Source organism: Malaclemys terrapin, chromosome 12 (assembly GCF_027887155.1).
Source record: "Malaclemys terrapin pileata isolate rMalTer1 chromosome 12, rMalTer1.hap1, whole genome shotgun sequence".
Classification (NCBI taxonomy): Eukaryota; Metazoa; Chordata; order Testudines; family Emydidae; genus Malaclemys; species Malaclemys terrapin.
The window spans coordinates 38421078-38447526 of NC_071516.1; the positions used below are offsets into that span (position 1 = coordinate 38421078).

At 51.5% G+C, this 26449-nt stretch overlaps 2 protein-coding genes across 9 annotated transcripts in view; one reads left to right on the plus strand and one right to left on the minus strand.

Annotated features, from left to right (window-relative positions):
• The window catches only part of LOC128847130 (ribonuclease-like), a 44514-nt gene extending 18325 nt beyond the window's left edge, over window positions 1–26189 (minus strand). The window contains exons 1-5 of one of the 8 annotated variants that reach the window (XM_054046472.1): window positions 25954–26189; window positions 16080–16138; window positions 11923–11994; window positions 10907–11242; window positions 9392–10489 (exon numbers count right to left, since the gene is read on the minus strand). In XM_054046472.1, coding sequence (XP_053902447.1) covers window positions 10025–10489; window positions 10907–11170 — 729 coding nt within the window. In that variant the 5' untranslated portion in view covers window positions 11171–11242; window positions 11923–11994; window positions 16080–16138; window positions 25954–26189 and the 3' untranslated portion in view covers window positions 9392–10024. The other 7 variants (XM_054046471.1, XM_054046473.1, XM_054046474.1 and 4 more) reach the window with 7 other exon arrangements.
• LOC128845982 (ribonuclease-like) lies at window positions 22173–22613 on the plus strand. Its single transcript, XM_054045079.1, has one exon. The coding sequence runs from the start codon at window positions 22188–22190 to the stop codon at window positions 22611–22613; it is 426 nt and encodes a 141-aa protein (XP_053901054.1). The 5' UTR covers window positions 22173–22187.
• Window positions 26190–26449: the final 260 nt, after the last annotated feature.

Below are 26449 nucleotides of genomic sequence, written 5' to 3' on the forward strand. Positions count from 1 at the left end.
AATCACTGGAACAATTTATCAAGAGTTGTGGTGGATTCTCCATCACTGACAAGTTGTTAAATCAAAACTGGATGTTTTTCTAAAAGCTCTCCTCTAGGAAGTATTTTGCGGCAGTTCTCTGACCTGTGCTACACAGGAGGTCAGACAAGATAATCACAATTGCCCCTTGTGTCCTTAGAATCTGTGAATCCAGAGTGACTCTGTTGTAAGGGGAGAGACACATGAGTTCTGCAGCAGGTTCTCTATTTTTTAAGAGATTTTCCATTTTTTGATACACCGAGGCCCTTACAAACGCACCCCAGGAATTCTATTTTTGCAGTAAGTGTCTTATAACAGGGAGCAGTAAGAGAATCCAGCGCAGTCACATCTCCCAGAGCTCAGCCTGACACAATCTTTTCCCAACATCAGTCCCACCACCACATGGGTAAATGATGGGAAGGGGATGATCTACTGTATAATGGGCACTAGGGGCAGCAAAGGTAGGTAGACACACCCTGAGATGTTTCAGTGGAACCCACATCTCTGGCAGGACACGTGCTTTTTATTCCGCACCCTTGCCCTGCCTGCTGGGCCACTACTTTTAATTGCAAGATATCGGGAAATTGTCCTTACCCAATTGTTTATTGGATTTCCCCGCCCATTCCTCCCCCTCCATACCTGGCTGGAGGATCTGGCCGAGGTTCAACTCCGCAGAGGCTGGGATGCATCACTCTGATGGCAGCAAAGGAACAAGGAGTTGGGTGAGTCGCAGGAGATTCCACCAGCTGGGAGAGAGCAGAGAACAGGGTCACATGGGGCTGGAATTGCAGAGTTTGTTTCTCAGAGGCAGCATGATCCAGCGGCTATCACAGAGAGGCTCAGAGCCAGAACTCCTGGGTTCTATCTCCACCTTGGCATGGGGAGCAGTGGGAGAGAGGACAGGGTGTAGGAGCTGGTGTCAGTGGGGCTCAGTGCAACACGTCGCACAGTGGGGTGGGAATAATTATAGAATCGTAGGACTGGAAGGGACGTTGAGAGGTCATCTAGTCCAGTCCCCTGCACCCATGGTAGGACTAAGTACTATCTAGACCATCCCTGACAGGTGTTTGTCTAACCTGCTCTTAAACATCTCCAATGACGGCGACTCCACAACCTCCCTAAGCAATTTATTCCAGTGCTTAACCACCCTGACAGTTAGGAAGTTTTTCCTAATGTCCAACCTATACCTCCCTTGCTGCAGTTTAAGCCCATAGTTTCTTGTCCTATCCTCAGAGGTTAAGGAGAACAATTTTCTCCCTCCTCCTTGTTACAAGCAGGGGCAGGGCTTTGGGGGCAGAGTGAGATGGGAGAGGGAAGAGGCTTTGGGCCCAGCAGGTTCCATAGAGGAGGCAGATCCCCACCCCGAACCATCTCCATCCATCTCCCCGTTGTGTCCCCGCTGCAGGTCGATCCAGCAACAGACACAGCCATGGCTCTGAGGGGACCCCGCCCCACATTCCTGCTGACCCTCGCCCTGCTGGCTGCCTGTGTGGCTCTGACCCTCACAAAGAGGTGGAACCTGCTAAACGACATATTCTGGAAAGACCATGTGGACTACCCCAAGACACGCGCCATCAACAACAACGCCTACTGCAACAGGATGATGTGGGACCGGGTGATGTACTTGAAGTACACCAACACCTTCATCCATGCAACGGCCAAGGATATCAACAAAGTCTGCACATTGGCTGGGTTATCCGCTGGGCCCTACCGGCACATGAGCACAAGGATCAGTGCAAAACAAAAAATCTTCATCTCCTGCTTGAATCGTCTCCCTGTTTTCTATGTGAAGAGCACATAGGACCAGCGCTAGGCATGGAGGGTAGGCAGGGGACCCTGCTGCTTCCTCCAATCCTGCTCCGGCTCCTTCGTGACAGTCACCACACCTAGCTCCTCACCTACCTCTGAACACAGGACAAATTGTACAGGTATTTCCTCCCCTCACCTTCTGCTGCCCCTAGTGCCCATTATACAGTATAGCTTCTTGTCCTATCCTCAGAGGTTAAGGAGAACAATTTTTCTCCCTCCTCCTTGTAACAAGGAGGGGGCAGGGCTTTAGGGGGAGAGTGGGGTGGGAGAGGGAAGGGGCTTTGGGCCCAGCGGGTTCCATGGAAGGAGCCAATCCCCACCCCGCGCTGTCTCCATCCATCTCCCCCTTGTGTCCCCGCTGCAGGTCGATCCGGTGACAGACACAACCATCGCTCTGAGAGAACCCCACCCCACATTCTTACTGCCCCTTGCCCTGCTGGCCACCTGCCTGGCTCTAACCCTCGGATAGGGATGGAACCCACTGAACAACATATTCCAGAAACAGCACATGAATTTCCCCAAGACTCCCGCCACCAATGACCACGCCTATTACAACAGAATGATGTGGATTCAGGTGATGTACTGGAAATAAATCAACACCTTCATCCACGCATCGAATGTGAACATTAACAAAGTCTGCACGACAGATGGGGTATCCAACGGGCCCTACCGGTACATGAGCATGCGTTCCTTCTACATCACCATCTGCGCATTTCACCCCTGGAGCATCTCTTACACCAGGATCAGCGCAGTCCAAAGAATTGTCATCTTCTGCCGGAATGATCTCCCTTTTTAGTATGTGAAGCATATATAGGCCCCAGCACTAGGCATGGAGGACAGGCAGGGAACCCTGTTACTTCCTCCAATCCTGCTCCAGCTCCTCACCTACCTCTGAACATAGGTCAAATTGTATAGATGTTTCCACCCTCTGCTGCCCCTACTTCCCATTACACAGCATAAACACCCCTTCCCTGCCCCCACCCTCTGTCACCCCTTGTGCCCATTATAAAGAATAGCAAATCTTGCTCCCCGGTCCCTGATAGCAGATTGGTCTATCCAGGCCTTTTCAGCTCCTGTAGCCAGCCAGGAGCTCCTCTTGGTCCCCCAGTCTCTGTAAGCAAACTGCACTCACTCCAGCCCTGTAGCTCCTTTTATATGAGCCTCATTGGCTGCTTCCCTGCAGCCACTCTGGCCCACTTGGAGGACCTCCACTTCTTTCCTGGGATGGGTGTGGCAGGACCCTGACGCCTCCAGCAGGGGCCCTTTGGGCCTAGTCCACCCCAACACAGTCACATTGGGGATAGCAAGGACGTAAGCCACATAAGCCAGGAGAGCATTGGAAAATGTTGTGGTTTTCAGCGATATTCCCTGTTTTCAAGCCCAGTCTCAACCTTTCACCCCAGTCGTGGGAACAGAACCCAGTTGTCCTGACTCCCACATCTGGCCCTGATTTAACCCAGTAGACCCCATTTCTCATCAAGTGCTTGGCAGGGCCGGCGCAACCCATTAGGCGGTATTTCGGGGGAGGGACCTTCCGCCACCTAGGGCGGCCAAAAAGCTGGTGGCGCTCCTGGTGCTTGGAATTAAACCTAGGAGTCCTGAGTCTTCATGCACACTTTTCTAACCCAGTGGAAACCGCTTCCCTCCCAGAGTCAGTATAAAGGAGGCCATCTAGAGAACTGTCCACAAGGGGACATCTTGCACCTGCCTATGCTGGACCAGGCCAACAACCATGACGGGTTCCCAAGCTAGATGGACCCATGGTCTATTCTCTTCTGGCAACTCCAATTCCCACCAACCACCTGTCCCACTGCTGGGAACCCTGCCTGATCTCCCACCTCCCTTGGCCTGTGGTCCCCCCGCTCCCCACCTCACCAGCTGCTGGAACCCCTCCCCAATGCCCCCACACACACTCCTACAGCCTGCACTCCCCCCCACGACGCCCATCTCCTCCTGCTGATCAGGACAAGTAGCCTGTGAGCTGGGTTCTGTTCCCAGCTCTGACACTGACCACGGAAAATCCGCAGGCCACTGGGGGCCCCTTGGCAGCTGTGACCTGCTCCTCCAGCCAGGTCGCTCTCAGCTCTTGCCCCTTTCAGGGTAATCAAGAGTCCAGCCCAACCACTGGGAAACCCCATGTCTGGTGGCCTCAATGCCAAGGTCCCCATCCGGGGCTTGTCTTTGGTGTCCCTGGCAGCCTGCCCTTCTCCCCCAGGTCTGGGGAGAGCTGGGGGGACCCAGGCCTTTCCTCTGGACTCCTGCAACTTTCCTGTCCCTGCCCGACAGGGTCTTCCCCGGGTTCCTGACCCTCTGTTCCCATCATGTCCTTACAGCTTCTTCCCAGCTGGCTATGGAGGAGCTTCTGCCAAGCTGCTCCCAGCCCTTCCCGCAGTAGCTGGGCTGCATTTTACACAGTACTCCCGGCCCCCCAGAGGGAGCTGGAGTTGGGGTTCAGGTGGACACGCCGCCACACGCACGACTGTGTGATCCCTGGGCAGAGATGAGCAACACACAGCCGGTGACTCTTCACCGGGGGAAACAAGCCAAACCAGCTGTGCGATCCTCCTGGTGACGAAGCCCAGGCACATTTCACCTCCATGTAGCTGGCCAAGGTCAGCCCGATGCCCCCACGTGGGGTTCGCGTCACCTAGCTACATAGAGCTAAAGTGCAGCACCTGGCTCCCGGAGGCTGTTCCATGTGGAGGATGATGGTGAGTCTCCATGTGGCTGAGGGCGGCTGCCTTCCGTAGAGTGCATAAGACTGAGTGTCTGTGTGTGTGTGTGTGTGTGTGTGTATCCAGCAATTCCTACTCCTTGTCACCCAGCCACAAGCCCATGGGCAAACCAATCAGCCTTGCAGCCCAGCCCAGACTGGGGTGTTTGCCAGGGGAAATCACTGCAAAATATCACCGAGTCTGTGTCTCTCTTTCCCTCTGCCTCTCTCTGACAGTTGGCTCCATAGCTCAGCGAGTAACTCCCTGACCTTAGAAACCAACCGCTGTGATATTTGCATCTCACCAGGGTGTTGCCTGCTCTTTCAGATGGGCAGGGGGAGTTTTGTACCAGGGAACATCTTGTGTCTGGTTCTCCACGTGTCTGTATGTGTATATATGCACCCCGCAAGGGTACCTCCCCCTGGCCACACAGGGGATTTACTCCATACAAGTCTGGTCCCCCTTCCATCATGTGCTGTCCCCATGGCCCCTCTCACTGTGCTCCCTCTTCGGGACTTAGCCCTCCAGCCTGGCCACTCTCTGTGTTTCTCCCCTGGGGGTATCACAGTACCAATGGATCAGCTGTCCTCATTCCACTCTGGACAGGCTTCCAATCCCTGGTCAGGTCCGGTGCCACTTTCCCAGTGGCTGGTAGGGGAACCCAGGCCCACCCACTGCTTCTGGTTCCAGCCTAGTTACCCCTCTCTCCAGCAACTATGGTCTGCTCCATCTCAGATCCTGTTTCTGTTTCCCTGGGCGACTTCCCATCTCTGTGCTCTATCTTCTGGCTCCCTCCTCCCTGGGTTTTCCAGCCCAAACTCCCTCCTCCCAGGTAGTGACTGCAGACTACTTCCCCTGCAGCCCCTTTCTGTTCTCAGCTTACTGGCTTTGTACCAGCCTGGCCTGCACCTGCTCTGCGGCCCTTGCTTAGCCAGCCTGGTTCTCCCCTAGGAGCAGCCTAGCAGGTTAATGAGACCCTCCCCAGCTACCTTATCCCTTTCAGGTGAGGAGTGGCATGAACACCCCAGCACACTGAGTATGGTTGTGCATGTGTTCCTGTATGAGTGTGTGTGGTCATCAGGCAACCTGCCCTTGGTGTCATTGTTGAATAACCATTTGTATATGTAGATTGTCGTGCCAGTCAAGTACTGATACACAGAGTTGTGTGTATCTGTGTGTGTGAGAGAGAGACAATGTGTCTGCGCAGTGAGTGTGTCTGTGTATAGTGCATGCATGTGTGTATAAGGTTCATGCACGTCTGCATGAGGAAATGCACGTTGGGATGTAAAATGTGTGTGTGCATAAAGTGTATGTGACTCAGAGAGGCCAGGTCTACATTGCAAAGGTTTGCCAGCATAACTATGTTGCTCAGAGGGGTGTGGAAAATCACACCTCTGACTCACAGACCTGTGCTGGCAAAAGCCCCTGGGCAGATGCTGATAGAAGAGACCTTTTGCCAGAAGGTCGCTATTTACCACAGCTCCACTAGGGGGCTCTGCCAGTACAGCTATGCTGGCACAGCCTTTCTAGTGTCAACTAGCCCTGCCTGGCTAGACTGAATGCATGTATATGTATGGGGTCTGTGCATGTAGTGTGTATGCATCTGTGTGGAGGGGCTGGGAGTGTGTGTGTGTGAGTGCACGCGCAGGGTGCATCTGGATATGTTTGTATGGATGTGTCAGTGAATGTGTTTGTAAGAATATGTGTGTGTGTGTGTTTATGAGTGTATGCGCGTGTGTGTGTACAGCGCTCTGTGGGAGTGTGCGCTTTGTCAAACTGCTTGTGTTTGTGTCACTCTCTGTGCCCGGGGGTGCATTTGTCCCTGTGTCTGTCTGACCTGGGGCTTTCTCACCAGCTCAACTGGTGATCCCTCTGATCCCTGGATTTATCCTGTTAGAGGGGGATCTGGAGCAGACCGAGCTGGCTGGGCTCAGGGGGATCTGGGACAGGCCAGCTGCTATCCTATTTACCCTGCAGGGTCCCCACATGATCATGGGCTTGGGGCTTTGACGCCCCCGCAGTCCCACGGCAGACCAAGATCTGGCCCTGACAGGCTCCCCACGACCCCGTCACCCAGGACCGGCCCCTGCCCATCCCGGGCTCGCTGGGTGTCAGTTAGGGTTGCCAACTTTCTAATTGTACAAAACTGAACACCCTAGCCCCACTCCTTCCCCGAGACCCCACCACCCACCCTGCCTCTTCCCAGAGGCCCTGCCCCCCCTCACTACATTTCCCCTCCCTCGGTGGCTCGCTCTCCCCCACCCTCACTCACTTTCAATGGGCTGGGGCAGGGGGTTGGGGTGCAGGAGTTGGAGAGGACTCTAACTGGGGGTTCGGGCTCTGGGGTGGGGCCGGGTATAAGGAGTTTAGGGTGTGGGGTGGGCTCTGGGCTGGGGCAGGTGGTTAGAGTGAAGGGGGGTGTGAGGGTTCCAGCTGGGGGTGCAGGCTCTGGGGTGGGCCCAGGGATGAGGGGTTTGTGGTGCAGGAAGGGGCTCTAGGTTGGGGGGGGCTCAGGGCTGGGGCAGGGGGTTGGGGCAGGGGGTTGGGGCTCAGGCTTACCTCGGGCGGCTCCCAGTCAGTGACATAGCAGGGCTAAGGTATGCTCCCTGCCTGTCTTGCCTCCACACTGTGCCGTGGAAACGGCCAGCATGTCTGGCTCCTAGGTGATAGAGTGAGGGCAGTAGGCTCCGTGCGTTGCTGTCATGCACAGGCACTGCCCCCCCTCTGTCTCCCCCCCCCCCCCCCGCAGCTCCCATAGTCCACAGTTCCCCGCCAGTGGGAGTGCAGAGCCAGTGCTTGGGACAGGGGTAGGGCGCAGAGTCCCGCGCCCCCCTCCCCCCCGTCGAGGAGCCAGACGAGAGCCAGGACAGGTAGGGTCTAGTCTGCCTTAGACCGGCAGCACCGCCGACTGGACTTTTAGCAGCCTGGTCAGCGATGCTGACCGGGACTGCCAGGCCAGGGGTGAAAGTAACTTAAAGGACTTACTGGCACGCCGGAGTCCTAAGCAGGGGATGGGGCCTCAACCAGAAGAGGCGGGGCCAGTAAAATCCCCGGGTCCTTTAAATCGCTGACGGAGCCCCAGGGGCTCCCAGCTGCTGCCGCTACCCCAGGCCTGGTGGAGATTTAAAAGGCCCAGGGCTCTGCTGCAGTTATGGCACCTGGAGCCCCCGGCCCTTTAAATCACTGCCAGAGCCCGGCCGCTGCTACCGCCACAGGACCTTTAAATAGCCACCCAAGTCCCTCTGCTGGAGCCCCTGTGGTAGCGGCAGCAGCCAGGGCTCTGGCGGTGATTTAAAGGGTCCGGCGCTCCTGGCCACTGCCAGGAGTCCCAGGCCCTTTAAATCTCTAGCATGGGTTAGCCGGTCCAGTCCAGTCCGGTGTACTGGCTCTTGCCGGTACGCCAGACCAGACCGGACCGGCTTACTTTCGCCTCTGCGCCAGGCTCCCTTTTCGACTGGGTGTTGGTTGGTGCCAACATGTCTCATACTATTGGGAGGGTGGGCAGAGGTGCTGATCTGCTGGAAGGTGCGAATGGTGCCAGCAGCCAGTTGTCTGAGCTGTAGACAATTGCAGCCAGGAGCGGCGCCGGGGCTTTTGGCGCCTTAGGCGGGGGTCCTTCCACGCTCCCGGTCGTCGTCGCCAATTCTGCGGCGGGGGGGTTCTTCCACGCTCCGGGTCTTCGGGGCACTTCGGCGGCGGGTCCCGGAGCGAGTGAAGAACCCGCCGCAGAATTGCCGCCGAAGATCCGGAGCACGGAAGGATCCCCCGCCGCCAAATTGCCGCCGAGGACGGCAAAATGCCACCCCTCCCAAATCCTGGTGCCCTAGGCAACCTCCTAGGTCACCTAAATGGAAGCGCCAGCCCTGATTGCAGCGGTGGCTGTGCTAAAGAACTCGCCCTGGCTCTGCCTACACTGGACGTTGGAAGCCCGGGCTCTGATCCCAGTTTGATCCCAACTCCCCCTTCCCTCCACATCCAAATCAGTCTGATTCAGGACCGGTTCCAGGGGCCGAGACAGAGCCCGATGCCTGCTGCAACTCAGCACCAAGCTTTGTCATCTGGCAGCCAGAGAGCCGCGTCAGAAGGGCTGTGCAGTGCAGTGGGGACGAGTTAGTGCAGCTGCCAATTATGGGCAGCGTGTGACTCCCGCATCTGGGGAGGACGGGCGTGCCTAGAATGTTTCCCCACCCGCTTCTCTGCCTCAATGCCTGGCCCCCGCTCAGCCCTTCCCCCGCACGGCCCCGCCCCCACTCTGCCTTCTACCCGAGGCAGGAAGAGGAGCAGCATGGGCGGGGCAAGAGAGGCCATCTCTACCTCCATACTGCAAACCTGTCTGGGACACAGCCCCATAGGTGGCCGTAGGGTCCGGGGACACTTCCAGCCCCATAGAGACTTTGGCTGCAAGCAGAGGAGCCATTCACTGGCAAACCTCAGAGGAAACCTCTTTGTTCCCGGATCTCCCTCCCGACACGCACCCAGAGCTAGCCAGACCCTGCCGAGCTGGGTCAACATTGCAGCTGGTGCCCTCCTGTACCCCGTTCCCCAAGTGCCACCGAGCCACCCAGCCTGTGGCCACACAGGGACTAGGGGCAGGGCTTCTGAAAGGGAGAGGCTTCATATCCAATCCCCACCCCCTTGAGCCAGCCAGTTCTGGGGCCAGATCAGAGCCTATGCCCCCTAAAGAGGAAAAGCCCCGGATTGCACTCCCCAACCCCTGAGCCAACTGTTCCCCCTGACCTAGGGCTGGATCGGAGCCTCTGCACCTTTTCCTATTCCCTGATCCCTCTGAGCAATCTAGCTGTATTTCGGACATGCTGCTAGGGTTAAATAACTCTCCCCCTCATTCTGCGTTTGCAGGAAAATATTTTATTGCAAGAAGCAGTGAAAAAATTGAACTCGGTGACAGCTTCCCCAGGGCTCAACCTGAGACAACATCCACACAGCATCCAGTGGATCAGGGATGGGGAAGGGCTGTACAGTATAATGGGCACTAGGGGCAGCAGGGAGTGGGGGATGGCGAAGGGGCGGCCATCAAGGGGTTTACTGGGATATTGATCTATCCTGGGAGACTAAAATAGGGCACCCAAACCAAATCAATCTGAGGTTTCAGAGCTGCTTGGCCCCCTCCCCTGTTGGGTTCAGGGCAGCCCAGCTCAAGTTCAGGGCAGTTGTGTTTGGATCCTGCTCAGCGAGGCAGACACTGGGCTCAGAATGAGGGTCTCAGTGCCAGCCAGGGGAGAGGGGGTGGGCACCCGGATTTTCACTCATGTGTCTGGGAACTGGGCACCTAGTGTGGGAAGTTCCCCCGCAGGCCCCAAGCTGCCGGCCTGTGGGATAAGGGGAGATGCTAAATATCTCTGTGGCGAGCACTGCCCAGGAGGCAGGGACGGGGCAGGAGAGCCCCCAGTGACAGGGGTCTGCACTGGAGCGAATGGGGAAAGCAGAGGACCCCCTGCTCCGAGCCCATGACCAGCACCTGGGCTCTACAGGACTCTGATGAAACGCACAGGCAGCCCCCGGTTACAGGCCACACGGATCCTGCGGGTCTGAGGTATTCCCCTGTAGACACAGCTCGGTGGGCGGGGGAAGCTGCGCACCTGGCAGGTGGTGAGGGGGTAGGCTGCGTTGCTGTCGCATTCGTTGTATTGGTTGCATCTCCCTCCAGTGGTGCAGATGGCCCGGAGCTGGCTGGCGGGGACATGGATGTAGGTGTGGGTGAGTTTGCATATATGGATCTTCTGGCTCAGGCGCCTCATCATGTGGTCGCAGTAGCTCTGGCCACTGGGGGGTCTGGTCTTGGGGAAATCAACGTGTTCGCTCACAAACTTTCGGTAGCTGTCGGGTGGTCTGATGAGCTGTGCGAGTCCAGCGGCCAGCAGGATGAGGGTCAGGAAGAGCAAGGGGCCGGGTCTCCTCAGGGCCATGGCCACGTCTGTCACTGGATTCACCTGCAGTGGGGAGAGACGGGGGAGATCAGTGAAGACAGGGGTGGGGATCTGCCTCCTCCTTGGAACCTCCTGGAATACAAATGCCTCCGATTATCCCCTCCCACTCCACTCTGCCCCCAGTGCTCTAAAAATAGGGGAGTTATTTATTTTTATCACATGGCACCTAAATACTCTGCTGAAGATCTGGGCCCCCATTGTGCCATGTGCTGCACAGACCCCAGTTGAGATCAGGGCTTCCCCCCTCTAAGCCACTAATCCCCACTTCCCTCCCAGAGGTGGAGATAGAACCCTGAGTACTGACCCCCTCTGCTCTAACCACTAGCCCACACTGCCTTCCAGAAACAAACCCTGCAGTTACAGCCCCATGTGACACTGTTCTCTCCTCAATCCGGGCTGGTGGAATCTCCTGCAACTTACCCAAGTCCTTGTTCCTTTCCTGTCGTCGGAGCGATGGATCTCAGCCTCTGCTGAGCTGAACCTCACTCTGATCCTCCTGCACGTCTTGGAGCATTTTATATAGAGCCCAGCCAGAGAGGGAAGTGGAAGAGTGGGAGGGCTCAATCCAGGAAGCAATTGGGTCAGCAGAGCTTCCTGATATCTGGCAATTAGGAGCAGTGTCCAGGCAGGCCCCCAGGCATGGGTGGGGAACAACCAGCACAGTTCTGGGCTCCACAGAAACATCTCAGGGTACGTCTACCCAGCAAGTGAAGGTGTGATTGTAGTGCAGGTGGGCAGAGCCGTGCCAGCTTTAGCCTAGTTAATGTGAGTAAAAACAGCAGGCAGCAGAGACTTCACCATGGACTAACTGCCCCAGGACCAGCCCGCCAGGGACCCTGGGTACCACTCTGGTTGGTTGTCTGTGCTGCAGTCCAGGCTATCATGTATCTACTGCTCTTTTTCCCTGTGCTAGCTAGATTAAAGCTAGCATAGGATCCCCCACCCATGCTGCCATCACACCTTCGTTTGCTGTGTAGATGCACCCTAAGTCCTGACCCACTTCCTAATGCAGTCCTAGCCTAGAAACTCGCAACTCTACCAGTGCCCCTCACTCCTGATCCGCAGCCGTCTGCTGTCCCAGCCCTGGACTCTCCCCACCTACCCACACAGAGCTCCACTAATGCCCCTCGATCTCAGCCTGCAGCCCTCTACTCTCTCTCTGCCCTTGGCTCCCCTTGGACAGATTTGTGCTGATGCCTTTCAATCCTTACCAGCAGCCCCACCACCCTCCCCTCCACAGGTAGCTCTGGACCTTAATGAGGAACTATAAAAATGGCTTCGTCTCATCTGATTAGCAGGCCACCGGGTTTCTGAAAGTATAACCCACACACCTCCAGGGTGTGATGTTCTGTCTCATCTAGTGGCACCGAGACCACTTAGAGAGAGATTAATGAGTCTGCTCTACAACCTTAGCTAACAGCCCCATGGCTTTTTACCTCATGCAGTAGAGGCTCAGGCATTTAGCTCCAGAGGTCCCAGGTTCGATCCTGCTTGCCGAGAACCGGGGTCTGTCAGTGTTACAAAAGCACAGCAGAAAGAGAGTGGGAGGCAGAGCTCTGCATCCAAACACACCAAGGGCTGAGATTTTCTCAGGCACCTAAGGAATGTGGAGGCCATGAAAATTAGTCAGTGTCTAAACCCCTTTGGTGATTTGAAGGTGGCAGTCACTGCACACATATCCCTTGGGCTGCTGAGCTGTCAGCACAGGAAGAGAGGAGATTAGCCGGCTCCCAGTAGATCAAACTCCCCCAGAGCACATTCAAAAACAGCCCTAGCCAGACTTGAACTCATAGCACCAGCTTCACAAGAGCAGCCTACTGAGCAATAGAATTGCATGCTGGTGCACTACCTGGAGAAACAATGAAAAGGGCCAGGTATGACGACACACCTTGCACATCCACGTACGGTGGCCACTCACACATTCCCAGAATCCCAGGAACGGTGGTACTTCTGGGAACGGTGTGGCCCCACTCCCACCAGCATGACATAGGAGACATGGTACGTAGGAGGTCTTGCCATATGGAGGATGTCATTTTGAAGAGCACGCCACTCCATACCTGTGTGTGTCAGGTCACGATGGCCGGGGCAGAACTGCGCATTCTTCAAAAAGGTGTCCCCTGTCCAATACCTGACAAAAGCACATCCCATTTTGTCTAGGGACAAACCACCTAAAAAGAGGTGTGTCTGGTTCAAAATTAGACAAATGGCCAACCTACATCTAAGTGATTCTTTCCCTTCAGGATAAGAACGATTCTCCAAAGGAAAAAGAACCCCCTAATGGATGTAATTGGGTGTCTGCCCTATGTGTGATGGGAAGAAATGTGTGCTTGGAATTTTAATAAAGAAAGGAGAGAGAGAGACGAGGAAGGACGGAATGAAAGAGAGAGAGAGATTGACACAGGAGTGTTGTAATTTTTTTCTCTTGGGATCAAAGCCATGTCCAGAGTTTTCAAAGGGAACAGGTTGGGTTGGGCAAGGTTGGAGTTTCGGCTTGCTCGCTTACAGCCAATAAACCATGCCTATAGTGACTCTGGCCATTGGGCCACACATCCCCAAGGGAGAGGGCATCTATACTGATTCTGGCGACAAGGCCACATAACCCTGTTAAAGAGGGTCCTCTATACTGACTCTGGCCATTGGGCCACTCAGTCCTGAGGGAGAGGGCCTTTAGGCCACACTGCCCTGGGGAAGAGGACAGCTATATTGATTCTGGACATTGGGCCACACAGCCTGAGAAACAGGGCACCTATATCAACTCCAGCCACTAGGTCAGGGTGCCCTGAGGTTAAGGGTGGCCCGGTGGACTTAGCCACAGGCTGTAAATCTCTTGTCCCGCCAAAAGGGGGGATGGGATGTATTCAACCTGCGGCACCCTGACAAAAGATACAAACATGAAAGCAAGTTGGAAGAGAAGCCATGCAATATGCATCCAAGCAAGAGGCACACATGAGAGACCTAACATGAGACACACAACGCTCGCACAAGCCAGGGATTCAAACACAGAGAACACAAAAACACACCAGACAAAAAACGAAACACACAAGACCAATCCCCAGAAACACACACAAGCCCAAACATGACACATGGACAGATGTGACTCGCAAAAGCAAGTATTTTGGATTTTCCTTTTGGGGCAGTGAATACCAGTGGAAAGATGCTTGTACTGGTAGAGTTGATTTGTGTCGATAGCACACTGCCTGATTAGCACCATTGCCTGATTGGTTGGAAGAGTCACCAGACCTGCTCTTAAACCCATTACAGACCTTCCAAGCCCATGTTGCCACCCTGGAGGCTAATTTTCAAGCAATGCTGCCTTCAGCTCTAACCCCTACAAGCCCAAGCTATCCCTATCTGATGCATTCCATAGCAATCATGACAAATTTAGTGGTTTCCTAAATTAGAATCAACTTTACCTAAACTACAATGTGAAAGATTAACTGATCTGGGTGGAATACCCATCCAGGCTTCATTAAAATCAACAACCAACTGACTGAACACCTCCAAGACAAAGGATGGTTCGCCTGGCTCCTGTCATCTCTGGCCCCGCCATCACCGGTGTGATGGGTTCGGTCACAGAGATCCCCTTGGACTGTCACCTGATATGCTGAAATTACCTCTGAGCCCATTTTCCTTGCCAGCTTGGGAATTCAGAACCCTGCCTTGTTGAGCCAGACACACTAGCCTGCTGCAACACAGACCCAGGATCTGGGCCACGCCCCCAAAGCTTCAGGCTTTAACTGAAAACAGGTCCACAGGTTGCGTGTTTCCAGCACCCAGTCATCCACTTCCCAATAGGATCCAAACCCCAAATAAATCCATTTTACTCTGTATAAAGCTTATATAGGGTAAATTTGTAAATTGTCCACCTTCTATAACACTGATAGAGAGAGATGCACAGCTGTCTGATATATACCACTCCCCCCCCACCCCCGGTATCAATCACTTACTCTGGGTTTATTAATGAACCAAAGTGATTTTATTAAATATAAAAAGTAGGATTTAACTGGTTTCAAGTAATAACAGACAGAACAAAGCAAAATAAAACCAAATACGCAAGTCTAAGCCTAATACATAAGAAACTGATTACAGGTAATATATCACCCTCAAGGATGTTCCAATAAGCTTCTTTCACAGACTAGACCCTTCCGAGTCTGGGCCCAATCCTTTCCCTGGCATAGTACTTGTTAGTTCCAACAGACATCTCAGGTGGTAAGCAGGGGTTTTCTCATGAGTGCTCGCCCTCTTTGTCCTGCTCCAACCCCTTTTATAGCTTTGGCAAAAGGCGGGAATCTTTTGTCTCTCTTGGTCCCCACCCCTCCTTCTAAATGGAAAAGTACCAGATTTAAGATGGATTCCATTATCAGGTGACATGGTCACATGTTACGGTAAGTCCCCTAGTCTCCATTCCCCATGAGCTGGCCCACACATACACAGGAAGCATTTCAGGTATTGAAGGCCATTTACAACTGATTGTTTCTGGAGCACCCTTAATGGCCTCCACTTAATCTGTTTACATCAGTGTTACAGGTTTATATCTTATTCTCCTAACTCCAGATATAGAAATAATACATGCAAACAAATAGGATGAACACACTCAGTAGATTACAAGCTTTCTAATGACACCATACAAGGGGTATTTAGCATAAAGCATATTCCAGTTATGTCATATTCATAAGCATATTTCCATAAAGCATATGGAGTGCAACATCACAACCGGTGCCTTTTCTGTCACCAAGCCCATGCAAGTCACTCAGGTCTGGCCCCACCTCTACAACATGGGGAAGGATGGATGTCTGGCATCTGGCCTCTGCCTATACTGTGGGGAGTCCCACAGTTCATGTGTCAGTATATAATGCCTGCATCTGTAACTTTCACTCCATGCATTTGAAGAAATGTGATTTTTTTACCTACAAAAGCTTATGCCCAAATAAATCTGTTAGTCTCCTTGTTGTTTTTGTGGATACAGACTAACACGGCTACCCCTGATACTTGACTACCCTTTGAGGCCACTACGAATCCTCCAGTATGGGCTAATTTGTGCACCACATTCAACAGTTGTCCTTGGTTTCTCCTGCCTCGTTGCCCACAACCCATGCATCCACTGGCAGTCAGGCACTGTACTCTTTGACTCCCCATCTTGCCAACAATCCTGTTTCCCCAGAGCTGAGCTGGGACCAGCAATCTGTTGTGGTTTACTTGGTCCTCCAAAGAATTCAGAGATGAAGAGAGGATCCAAAGGTGACCCTGGCCCCGCATGACCTCCTCAATTGTGCTGAGGATTCCTGTTAAATGTCAACAATATGCCAACATGTTTGACAGAAAAAAATTGACACCCTACTGCCCCATCACAGCCGTGACTGCCATATCAATCTGTCCCTGGGAACAGAGGGTCCCTTCAGGTGTATTTATTCCCTCTTTGAACCCAAACTATAGGCACCCCGGAGCTATCTTGAGGAAAACCAGCAGAAGGAGTTGACTCATCCCTCCATGTCCCCAGTGAGGGCCCAGATCTTCTTTGTGGAAAAGAAAGAAAGCTCCTTCTCGCCCTGTGTGGACTTCCAAGCTCTGAAAAAGGTTACAGGTACATCCTTACCATGTATTAATGAGCTGTTTGAAAGACTCTCCCCTGCAAAGGTCTCCACAAAGTTGGACCTGGTGAGGATACAGAAAAGAGATGAATGGAATGGCCACTATGTGTATTTGGTCATGCCTTTGCAGTTGTGCAGTGCCCCGGCAAACTTCTTGCACTTTATAAATGACATCTTTCGGGACATGCTGGATCAATTTGTTGTCATTTACCTAGATGACATCCTAATTTTCTCCGAATGTCAAGATAAGAACATAAGAACGGCCATACTGGGTCAGACCAAATGTCCATCAAGCCCAGTATCCTGTCTTCTGATACTGGCCAATGCCAGTTGCCCCAGAGGGTATGAACAGAACAGAGCAACTATTGAGTGATCTATCCCCTGTCAGCCACTCCCAGCTTCTGGCAAACAGAGGCCAAGGACACCACCCCTGCCCATCCTGGCTATTAGCCATTGATGGACCAATACTCCATGAATTTATCTAGTTCTTTTTTAAGAACTTTTGGCCTTCACAACATCCTCTGGCAAAGCATTCCACAGGCTTACTGTGCCTTGTGTGAAGAAATACTTCCTTTTGTTCGTTTTAAACCTGTTCCCTATTAATTTCATTTGGTGACCCCTAGTTCTCGTGTTATGAGAAGGAGTAAATAACACTTCCTTATTCACTTTCTCCACACCAGTCATGATTTGATGGACCTCTATCATATTTCCCCTTAGTCATCTCTTTTCCAAGCTGAAAAGTCCCAATCTTATTATTCTGTCCTCATACGGAAGCTGTTCCATGCCCCTAATCATTTTTGTTGCCTTTTTCTGAACCTTTTCCAATTCCAATATATCTGTTTTGAGATGGGGTGACCACATCTGCATGCAGTATTCAAGATGTGGGCATACCATGGATTTACATAGAGGCAATATGATATCTTCTGTCTTATTATCTATCCCTTTCCAAATGATTCCCCACATTCTGCACTTTGATTGGATGTTTTCAGAGAACTATCCACGACGCCAAATCTCCCTCTTGAGTAGTAACAGCTAATTTAGACCCCATCATTTTATATGTAGAGTTGGGATTATGTTTTCCAATGTGCATTACTTTGCATTTATCAGCACTGAATTTCATCTGTCATTTTGTTGCCCAGTCGCCCAGTTTTGTGAGAAGCTACAGCAGAGCCAGCCTGGAAGCAGGGCACCCTAACAAGTACAGCTGGCCTGTAATAGGCTGTCTCATTAACAACGCTACCTGATTGGCTGGAAGAGTCAGCAGACTGGCACTTAAGCCCCACAGCAGCAGTTCAGCAACTGCTCAAAGCATTCATCCATGATCACAATACTTCCTTTTCTGTCTAGTTTCAGTCCTGCTCCTGCCTGGGACCCAGCCTGGCTCCTGCCTTAACTTCAGCCTTACCCCTACCTTACCTTACTCTGGGTAACCCCCGGTCCCAACCCTCAGTTCCAATTCCTGACTACCAGCTTCTTCTCTAACCACTAGGCCTGACTCCTGCTCCAACTACAAGGCACAAGTGCTCATGTCCTGGTCACTGACAGGTATAAAGCATAGTTATACTGCTCTACTTGCATGCACACTAGGATAGCACTGGACTAATAGCTACATCAGTACAAAAACTGCTCTCTATCCACCCATTCCCGACACACCCCTCTCTCTCCCTCTGTAATTACATTTATGCCCATCCCTGTGTGGGAGCAGGACTGGCAGATGCTACAGGACTGTGGGAAGTTGTTATTGCCATGAACATATCTGGCAGGTAGAACTGATGGATCCGCCAAGCTGGGAAGGAGGCCAGGTGTTATCACCATGCAAACTGGGAGTTTAGGGCCCGAGTTTCTTTGGTCTTGTAGAAGCTTCTGAACAAGCTCTCGTCCTGGTTTTGCTTAGGAGGGCATGTTGCTCCCTGTTACACTCCTTCACTTCTAGAGTCTCATCAGCTTTAAAGAGTTCCTCTTGGTTCCTTGCATCTGGTGGGATTTGGGACCTGAGCAGGGTAGATGTTGAAGCCAGCAATCTTGGTTTTATTCTTTATAGGATCGAGTAGGTTAGGACAATGTCAGCTGGGAGTCCGGTTTCCTAGGTTTTATCTCCCCATCCATGAGAGGAGTAGTGTGTAGTAGGTCCGAAATCAGAACTGGACACTGTTCTCCAGCAGTGGTTCCACCAGTGCCCAATACCAAGGTAAAATGACCTCTCTCCTCCTTCCTGGAGATTCCCCTATTTACCTCTTTTGGCCACAGCATCACACTAGGAGCTCTTGTTCAGCTGACTATCAGCCAGGACCCACACAACTTGGCACCCCCAATGTTCTACCACGGCAGAGGTTAATGACCATTGATTGTCCAGTAGTGGCTTCCAAACATGGTGTGGGAGATACGTGACCTGTCCTTGCTAGCAAACAGTGGCTTCAAATAGACACTGGGATTTAGCATTATGCATAGTGTTCAGACCATATGCAGAGCTCATACAATCAATGAGAATCCATAAGGTTCACATAGGTTGTTTGCAACGTTGTTGTAACTACGTTGGTCTCAGGAGTTAGAGAGACAAGGTGGGTGGTTCGAGCATAAACAGAGCTATGTGTAATCTCAAAAGCTTGTCGTTTACACCCACAGAAGTTGATCCAACAAAATATACTACCTTGCCCACCTTGTCTCTCTAAGGGTTACACAAATGGATTCCACAAACTAACACCTGGTTAATTGTGGAATCACTTTTCCGGAGGGAATGTTTCTGACAGTTAGAGGTTGTCTTATTTATTGAAACAGGTTAAGAACTGGGTAGGAGCTCACTGGACCATTAATGTGGATTTTCAGTAAGTCTTGGAGCACTGGGGAAGTTCCAGAAGATTGGAAGAAAGCTAAATTTGTTCCAATATTTAAAAAGGGTGAACGGGATGACCCAGGTAATTATAGACCTGCCAGCCTGACATCGATCCTGGGCAAGATAATGAATTAGCTGATATAGTATTCGATTATTAAAGAAATAAGGAGGGTAATGTCATTAATGCCAATCAACATGGGTTTACGGAAAATCGACCCTGTCAGACTAACTTGATAGCTTTTTTTATGAGATTACAAGTTTGGTTGATAAAGGTGATAGTGTTAACATAATATACGTAGACTTCTATTACGCGTTTGGCTTGCTAAAGCACAATATTTTTATTACAAAGCTAGAACAATACAGAATTCACATGGGAGTTTGTGGAATCTCCATCACTGGAAATTTTTAAGTGCAGGTTTTACAAACGCCTGTCAGGAATGGTCTAAATAATATTTAGTCCTGCCATGAGTACAGGGGACTGGACTAGATGACGTCTCGTGGTCCCTTCATGTCCTATGATTCTGCAGAGTAGGTGTGTTTTTGGTGAAGTCCCACAGGGATTGATTCTTGGCCCTACATGAGCCTCCAGTGCAATGCTGCAGGCAAAAGGATTAATGCAGGGCCGGCTCAAGGCACCAGCAAACCAAGCACGTGCTTGGGGCAGCACATTTTCAAGGGGAGCATTCTGGCCATTTTTTTGTGTGTGCTTCCGGTGGCAAAAGCCTAGAGCCAGCCCTGTCAGCAGCAGCACGTTGTGTGCAGGGGGCGCCCTGTAGCCGCTGCGGTTCGTGCTGCGGGGGAGCAGCACCCAAACCTTGTGGCTGGGCTGGGCAGGCTTCGAGCGGGGGACACTCAGGCTGGGGGACCCCCCCCACGGGGCACACGGAGCCGCCTGCAGGTGCCGCAGGGCAGCCGCCCCCAGCGCTGCAGCCGGGGCTGGGCGAAGCGGCCCAAGCCCCCAAGGGATTGTGGCAAGGCAGCCAGAAGCAGCAGCAGCAGCAGGGCCATAGAGGGCGGGGCGCTGCCGTGCGGGGCCTGCGTCCCGCTCTCCGGGACTCCGCTGCCTCTGGGGCTACCCTGCCCTGGCTCCTCAGCCCTCTGCTGGGGCGCTCCCCTGGCTCTGCCCTCCCAGGTCCCGGCTGGTCCTGGAGGCAGGAGTCCTGGATGGAGGGACCCTGGGCTGAGGTGCGGTCCGGGAGCCCCGCTGCTTACCCCAACCCTGCCAGCGCCAGACCGGCTGGAGGAGAGGGGGGAGCAGGCAGAGTCATCATTGGTGCGGGGGAGCCCAGGGCTGGGGCAGCAGGGGATGCGGGTGGGGCGGGGGAAGAGAGCCCAGGGCTGGGGTGGCAGGGAGTGTGGGTGGGAGGGGGGAGAGAGAACCCAGGGCTGGGGTTGGGGCAGCCAAAAATGTTTTTGCTTGGGGCGGCCAAAAACCTAGAGCCGGCCCTGGATTAATGGGATCCTGGGATGAAAGAAAAGAGGAATCTTCAGTAGGAGCAGAAAGGCTATTTGACCTCTGTATTTGGGTGCCGCTGGAATATTGTGTTTAGTTCTGGTGCCCATGATTGAAGAAGGATGTTGATAAATTGCAGAGGGTTCAGAGAAGAGCCACGAGAATGACTAAAGGATTAGAAAACCTGCCTTAGAGTGGTAGATACAAGGATCTCAATCTGTTTAGTTTAACAAAGAGAAGGTTCAGGGGTGACTTGATCACAGTCTAAAATTACCCACATGGGGAACAAATATTTAATAGCGGGCTCTTCAGTCTAGCAGAAAAAGGTCTCACATGATCCAGACAGGAAATAAGATGAACATTTTTAATGGTGAGAGTAATTAACCATTGAAACAATTTACCAAAAGTTGTGGCGGATTCTCTATCGATGACAAGTTATTAAATCAAGACTGGATGCTTTTTCTAAAAGATCTAATTTAGGAAGTATTTCAGGGCAGTTCTCTGCCCTATGCTATACAGGAGGTCAGACTAGAGTATAACAATTGCCCCTTCTGTCCTTAGAATCTATGAATCCAGAGTGACTCTGTTGTAGAGGGAGAGACACAGGAGTTCTGCAGCAGGTTCTCTGTTTTTTAAGAGATTTTTTTTATCTTTTGACACACTGAGGCGCTTACAAACGCACCCCAGACATTTGGGATTTGCAGTAAGTGTCTTATAACAGGGAGCAGTAAGAGAATCCAACTCAGTCACAGCTTCCAGAGCTCAGCCAGACACAATCTTTCCCCAACATTAACCCTACCACCACGTGGGTAAGTGATGGGAAGGGACACTATACAGTGTAATGGGCACTAAGGGCAGCAAAGGTGGGTAGACACACCCTGAGATGTTTTGGAGGAGCCCTGTCTATTCCACACCCATGCCCTGCCTGCTGCGCCACTACTTTTAATTGCAAGATATCGGGAAGTCATCCTTACCCAATTGTTTATTGTTTTCCCCCTCGCTCTCCTCCCCCTCCATACCTAGCTGGGCTCTATATAACCCGCCCCGAGACGGTCAGGAGGATCAGGGCGAGGTTCAGCTTAACAGATGCTGGGATCCATTGTTCTACTGACAGCGAAGGAACAAGGACTTAGGTAAGTTGCAGTAGATTCCACCAGCCGGGAGCGAGGAGAGAACAGTCTCATATGGGGATTCTATTGCAGGGTTTCTTTCTGAGAGGCAGCGTGATCCAGTGGCTATTGAAGAAGAGCTCGGAGCCAGGACTCCTGGGTTCAGAGCGTGGGGAGCAGTAGGAGAGAGGACAGGGTGTAGAGGCCGGTGTCAGTGGGGCTTAGTGCAACACGTCGCACAGTGGGGTGGGAATAATTATAGAATCGTAGGACTGGAAGGGACATTGAGAGGTCATCTAGTCCAGTCTCCTGCACTCATGGTAGGACTAAGTACTATCTAGACCATCCCAGACAGGTGTTTGTCTAACCTGCTCTTAAAAATCTCCAATGATGGAGACTCCACAACCTCCCTAGACAATTTATTCCAGTGCTTAACCACCCTGACAGTTAGGAAGTTTTTCCTAATGTCCAACCTAAACCTCCCTTGCTGCAGTTTAAGCCCATAGCTTCTTGTCCTATCCTCAGAGGTTAAGGAGAACAATTTTCTCCCTCCTCCTAGTTACAAGGAGGGGCAGGGCTTTGGGGGCAGAGTGAGATGGGAGAGGGAAGAGGCTTTGGGCCCAGCAGGTTCCATAGAGGAGGCAGATCCCCACCCCGAACCATCTCCATCCATCTCCCCCTTGTGTCCCCGCTGCAGGTCGATCCAGCAACAGACACAGCCATGGCTCTGAGGGGACCCTGCCCCACATTCCTGCTGACCCTCGCCCTGCTGGCTGCCTGTGTGGCTCTGACCTTCGCGAAGAGGTGGAACCTGCTAAATGACATATTCCGGAAAGACCATGTGGACTTCCCCAAGACACGCGCCATCAACAACAACGCCTACTGCAACAGGATGATGTGGGACCGGGTGATGTACTTGAAATACACCAACACCTTCATCCATGCGACGGACAAGGATATCAACAAAGTCTGCACAACAGCTGGGTTATCCACCGGGCCCTACCGGTACAAGAGCACGAGTCCCTTCAGCATCACCACCTGCACATTTAACCCCTGGAGCATCTCTTACACCGGGATCAGCGCAAAACAAAAAATCGTCATCTCCTGCTTGAATCGTCTCCCTGTTTTCTATGTGAAGAGCACATAGGGCCAGCGCTAGGCATGGAGGGTAGGCAGGGGACCCTGCTGCTTCCTCCAATCCTGCTCCGGCTCCTTCGTGACAGTCACACCTAGCTCCTCACCTACCTCTGAACACTGGACAAATTGTACAGGTGTTTCATCTCCTCACCTTCTGCTGCCCCTAGTGCCCAATATACATATAGCCGCTCCTTCCCCACCCCCACCCTCTGCTGCCCTTAGTGCCCGTTATACAGTATAGCCGCTCCTTCCCCACCCCCACCCTCTGCTGCCCTTAGTGCCCGTTATACAGTATAGCCGCTCCTTCCCCACCCCCACCCTCTGCTGCCCCTAGTGCCCATTATACAGTATAGCTGCCCCTTTCCCACCCTCACCCCATCCCACATGTCATTTCCCAGCTGCCACAAATAGCGGTCATGTCAAACTCTGTCCTTTCATTAAGAACTATTCACCAGTTTCACCCTGCTGGTGATGCGTATTCACTCTAAGAATGGATAATCTTCACTTTTGTCATATTAAGTGTTATATTTGTCATTGTTCTCTTTATTAATTTTGAACATGTTCCCCTTGCCTGCCAGTCTCTGTGCTCCCTAAACACAATAAAATCTGAAACCTGCAAAGCAATTACTGTGTCACTGTAACGGGCTTGGCACCTGCCTCTCACTAGCGCCGCCTGTCTCTGGCCAAGGGTGCCTGCAATCACTCAGTTCTTTTCAGCAGGCTGATACCCACCTCTCACGAGTGCCCCCTCTGGCCGATGGATCTCTTGGCGGGTCTTTAGCGACTCAGTCCTCTGGCCAAACTGCCTACGCTGCCCCTCCCTTCTGGGTTACACTGTCCAACCAGGCCTACCTCAGAGCCCTCAGTAATGTCTGTAGCCCTCTGCGGGCTCCAACATCTCTGTAGCCCTCCCCAGGCTCTGGTGCTCAATCTGACCAACAGGCCTAGGTCAGTACTCTAGTTGGCCAGTGTACATGTGAAGGGCTTCCTCCCTGGATGCTCGTTGCCTGCCCTTTAGTCCTCTGACCCCAGCTCTCCAGCTGGGTCAGTCTCAATTCAGCTCCCTTCTGGAGGTAACAGCTCCACGGACAGTCCCTTCACTGAGCATGTCTACACCCCCTTGTTGGGGGGGGGGTGATGGGTTGGATCACAGAAACCTCCTTGGGGGCTGCCAACTGATGTGCCAAGACTACTTCAGCCCCTGATTTCCCTGGCAGCTCGGGACTCCAGCACCCTGTCTTGCTGAGCCAGACATGCCAGTCTGCTCCAACACAGACCCAGGGTCTGAACCACGTGCCCCAAAGCTGCAGACTTAACCAAAAGCAACTTACAGAAGTGTTCCTGTCTTTAACACTCAGATGCCCAACTCCCAATGGGGTCCAAACCCCAAATAAACCTGTTTTACCCTGTATAAAGCTTATAAAGCTACATAAATTGTTCGCCCTATATAACACTGATAGAGAGATATGCACAGCAGTTTGTTCTCTCCCCCCCCCAGAGTATTAACATACTCTGAGTTAATTAATAAGTAAAAAGTGATTTTATTAAATACAGAAAGTAGGATTTAAGTGGTTCCAAGTAGTAACAGACAGAACAAAGTGAATTACCAAGTAAAATAAAATGAAACACAAGTCTGAGTCTAATACAGTAAGAAAACTGAATCCAGATAAAAACCTCACCCTTAGAGGAATTCCAGTAAGCTTCCTTTTACAGACTAGTCTCCTTCTAGTCTGTATCTAGCAATCACTCACACCCCCTGTAGTTACTGTCCTTTGTTCCAGTTTCTTTCGGGTATCCTTGGGGGTGGAGAGGCTCTCTCTTTACCCAGCTGAAGACAAAATGGAGGGGCCTCCCAGGGGTTTAAGTAGACTTTTTCTTGTGGGTGGAGACCCCCTCCTCTCTCCTATGCAAAGTCCAGCTCCAAGATGGAGTTTTGGAGTCACATGGGCAAGTCACATGTCCATGCATGACTGAGTTTCTTACCAGTCAAGCACATTCCTGGGAAAGCTCCGATGTGGATTGGCATCTTCGAATTCATTGTTAGCTTAAGTGGTTCTTGATTGGGCATTTAATTTGCACATTCTTTTCAAAAGAAGCTGACCAAATACTTTACTAAGGTTACTTAGAAATCAAGCAAGTATATAGCCAATATTCCTAACTTCAAGTACAAAAATGATACATACATACAAATAGGAGAAATGTATTCAGTAGATCATAACCTTTACATAGATATGTTACATGGCATATGTAGCATAAAACATATTCCAGTTATATCATATATACATTCATAAGCATATTCCCATGAAGCCTTATGGGGTACACCATCACGGGGGGGGTGGGACCTAGGCTCACGCAGTACCCCAGGTCCCAGCCCAGGGACCCTCTAAGTAGCAGCCATGTGCCACATCTCTTTAAGTAACTGTATTTCCCTGAGGCACTTCCCTGTAGCCTGTCTTAAGTGAATATTGGAAGCCAGACAGTAGCTATTCCCTCACTTCCCTGGTCCCTGCCAGCAACTACCTGCCTTAGCCCTTGCAGATCCCTCCATCCCTGCTCAAAGACTGATCTACCCAGACTCTTTCAGCTCCTGCAACCAGCTTATTTCCTTCTCAATTTATCTAGCTTTCTCTTCCAGCCATTGAATCATGTTATCTGCTAGACTGAAGAGTCAGATATCAAATATTTATTCCCTATACAGGTACTTATAGACTGTGCTCAAGTCACCCCTTCTCTTTGTTCAGCTAAATAGATTGAGCTCCTTTGAGTCTCTCACTATACAGCATGTTATCTGGTCTTTAATCTTTCTCATGGCTCTTCTCTGAACCCTCTCTAAATTATCAACATCCTTCTTCAATTGTTGATGCCAAAACTAGACACGGCATTCCAGCAGCAGTCGCACCAGTGCCCAATTAAATTGAGCAAATTAATCCCTCTTCTCTTACTCGAGATTTCACTATCTATGCATCCTACATTAGCCCTTCCAGCTACAGTGTCACGCTGGGAGCTCATGAGCAGATAATTATCCACCAAATCTTTTTTGAAGACACTGCTTCCCAGGGTAGAGTCCCCCACCCTACCAGGATTGCCCTCCTGGTCTCTTCCTGGATGTATGACTTCACATTTTGCCAGATTAAAAACAGTTTGAGTGTTTGGATAGATAGATTTTTACAATTTGTTTTTGACCAATTTGCATCTCCAGTAATAATTGTCTTCCTGACAGCACAAACTGCAAAGAGATGGGCTCATCCAGGATTCAAATCCCGATCTCGTCCACCCAAACTGAAACCCATATCCCTTAGATTTAGACCAACAAGCCACTTGTGTAGAAAGGCCTGCAGCCAGCACCTCACCTCTAATTGTCACCACAGGGCGCTCTCCTTGCACAGCCAATGGATCCTTTGTGCCACCTGCTGCTGTGAATTCATCATCATCATCTCCTGTAGCAAACCACAGCTCCACTCTCCGTCAGCGATTCATTGCCAAAAAACAGCTGGGAGCGGCATTCAAATATCACATGGGGAGATTCCAGCTCCTGCCCTTTGGGGGCAATTCTACTCAGCCAATAAGGAGATGGGGAAGGTCCCTGGGCCAGCTCCCTGTAGGAATATTAATAAAGTAGATAATTAATTGGGTAATTCGTTGGGGTTTTTTTCCTATTAAATTTTTATTAAATTTTAATTTCACACACACACAACAAACTACATATATATGGTAATAATTTGCTACCTAACCTTAATTACACTAGAAACATTTCATTATATATCATATAAATACTTAAAATATGTCAATTATTTGTATTGCCATTTGCAAACAAACCAAATTTGTTTATAAAAATCCAACTGATTT

Excerpts from the sequence above, each read along its gene's own strand:
- LOC128845982 (XM_054045079.1), top strand. The coding sequence starts at position 22,188 with ATGGCTCTGAGGGGACCCTGCCCCACATTCCTGCTGACCCTCGCCCTG.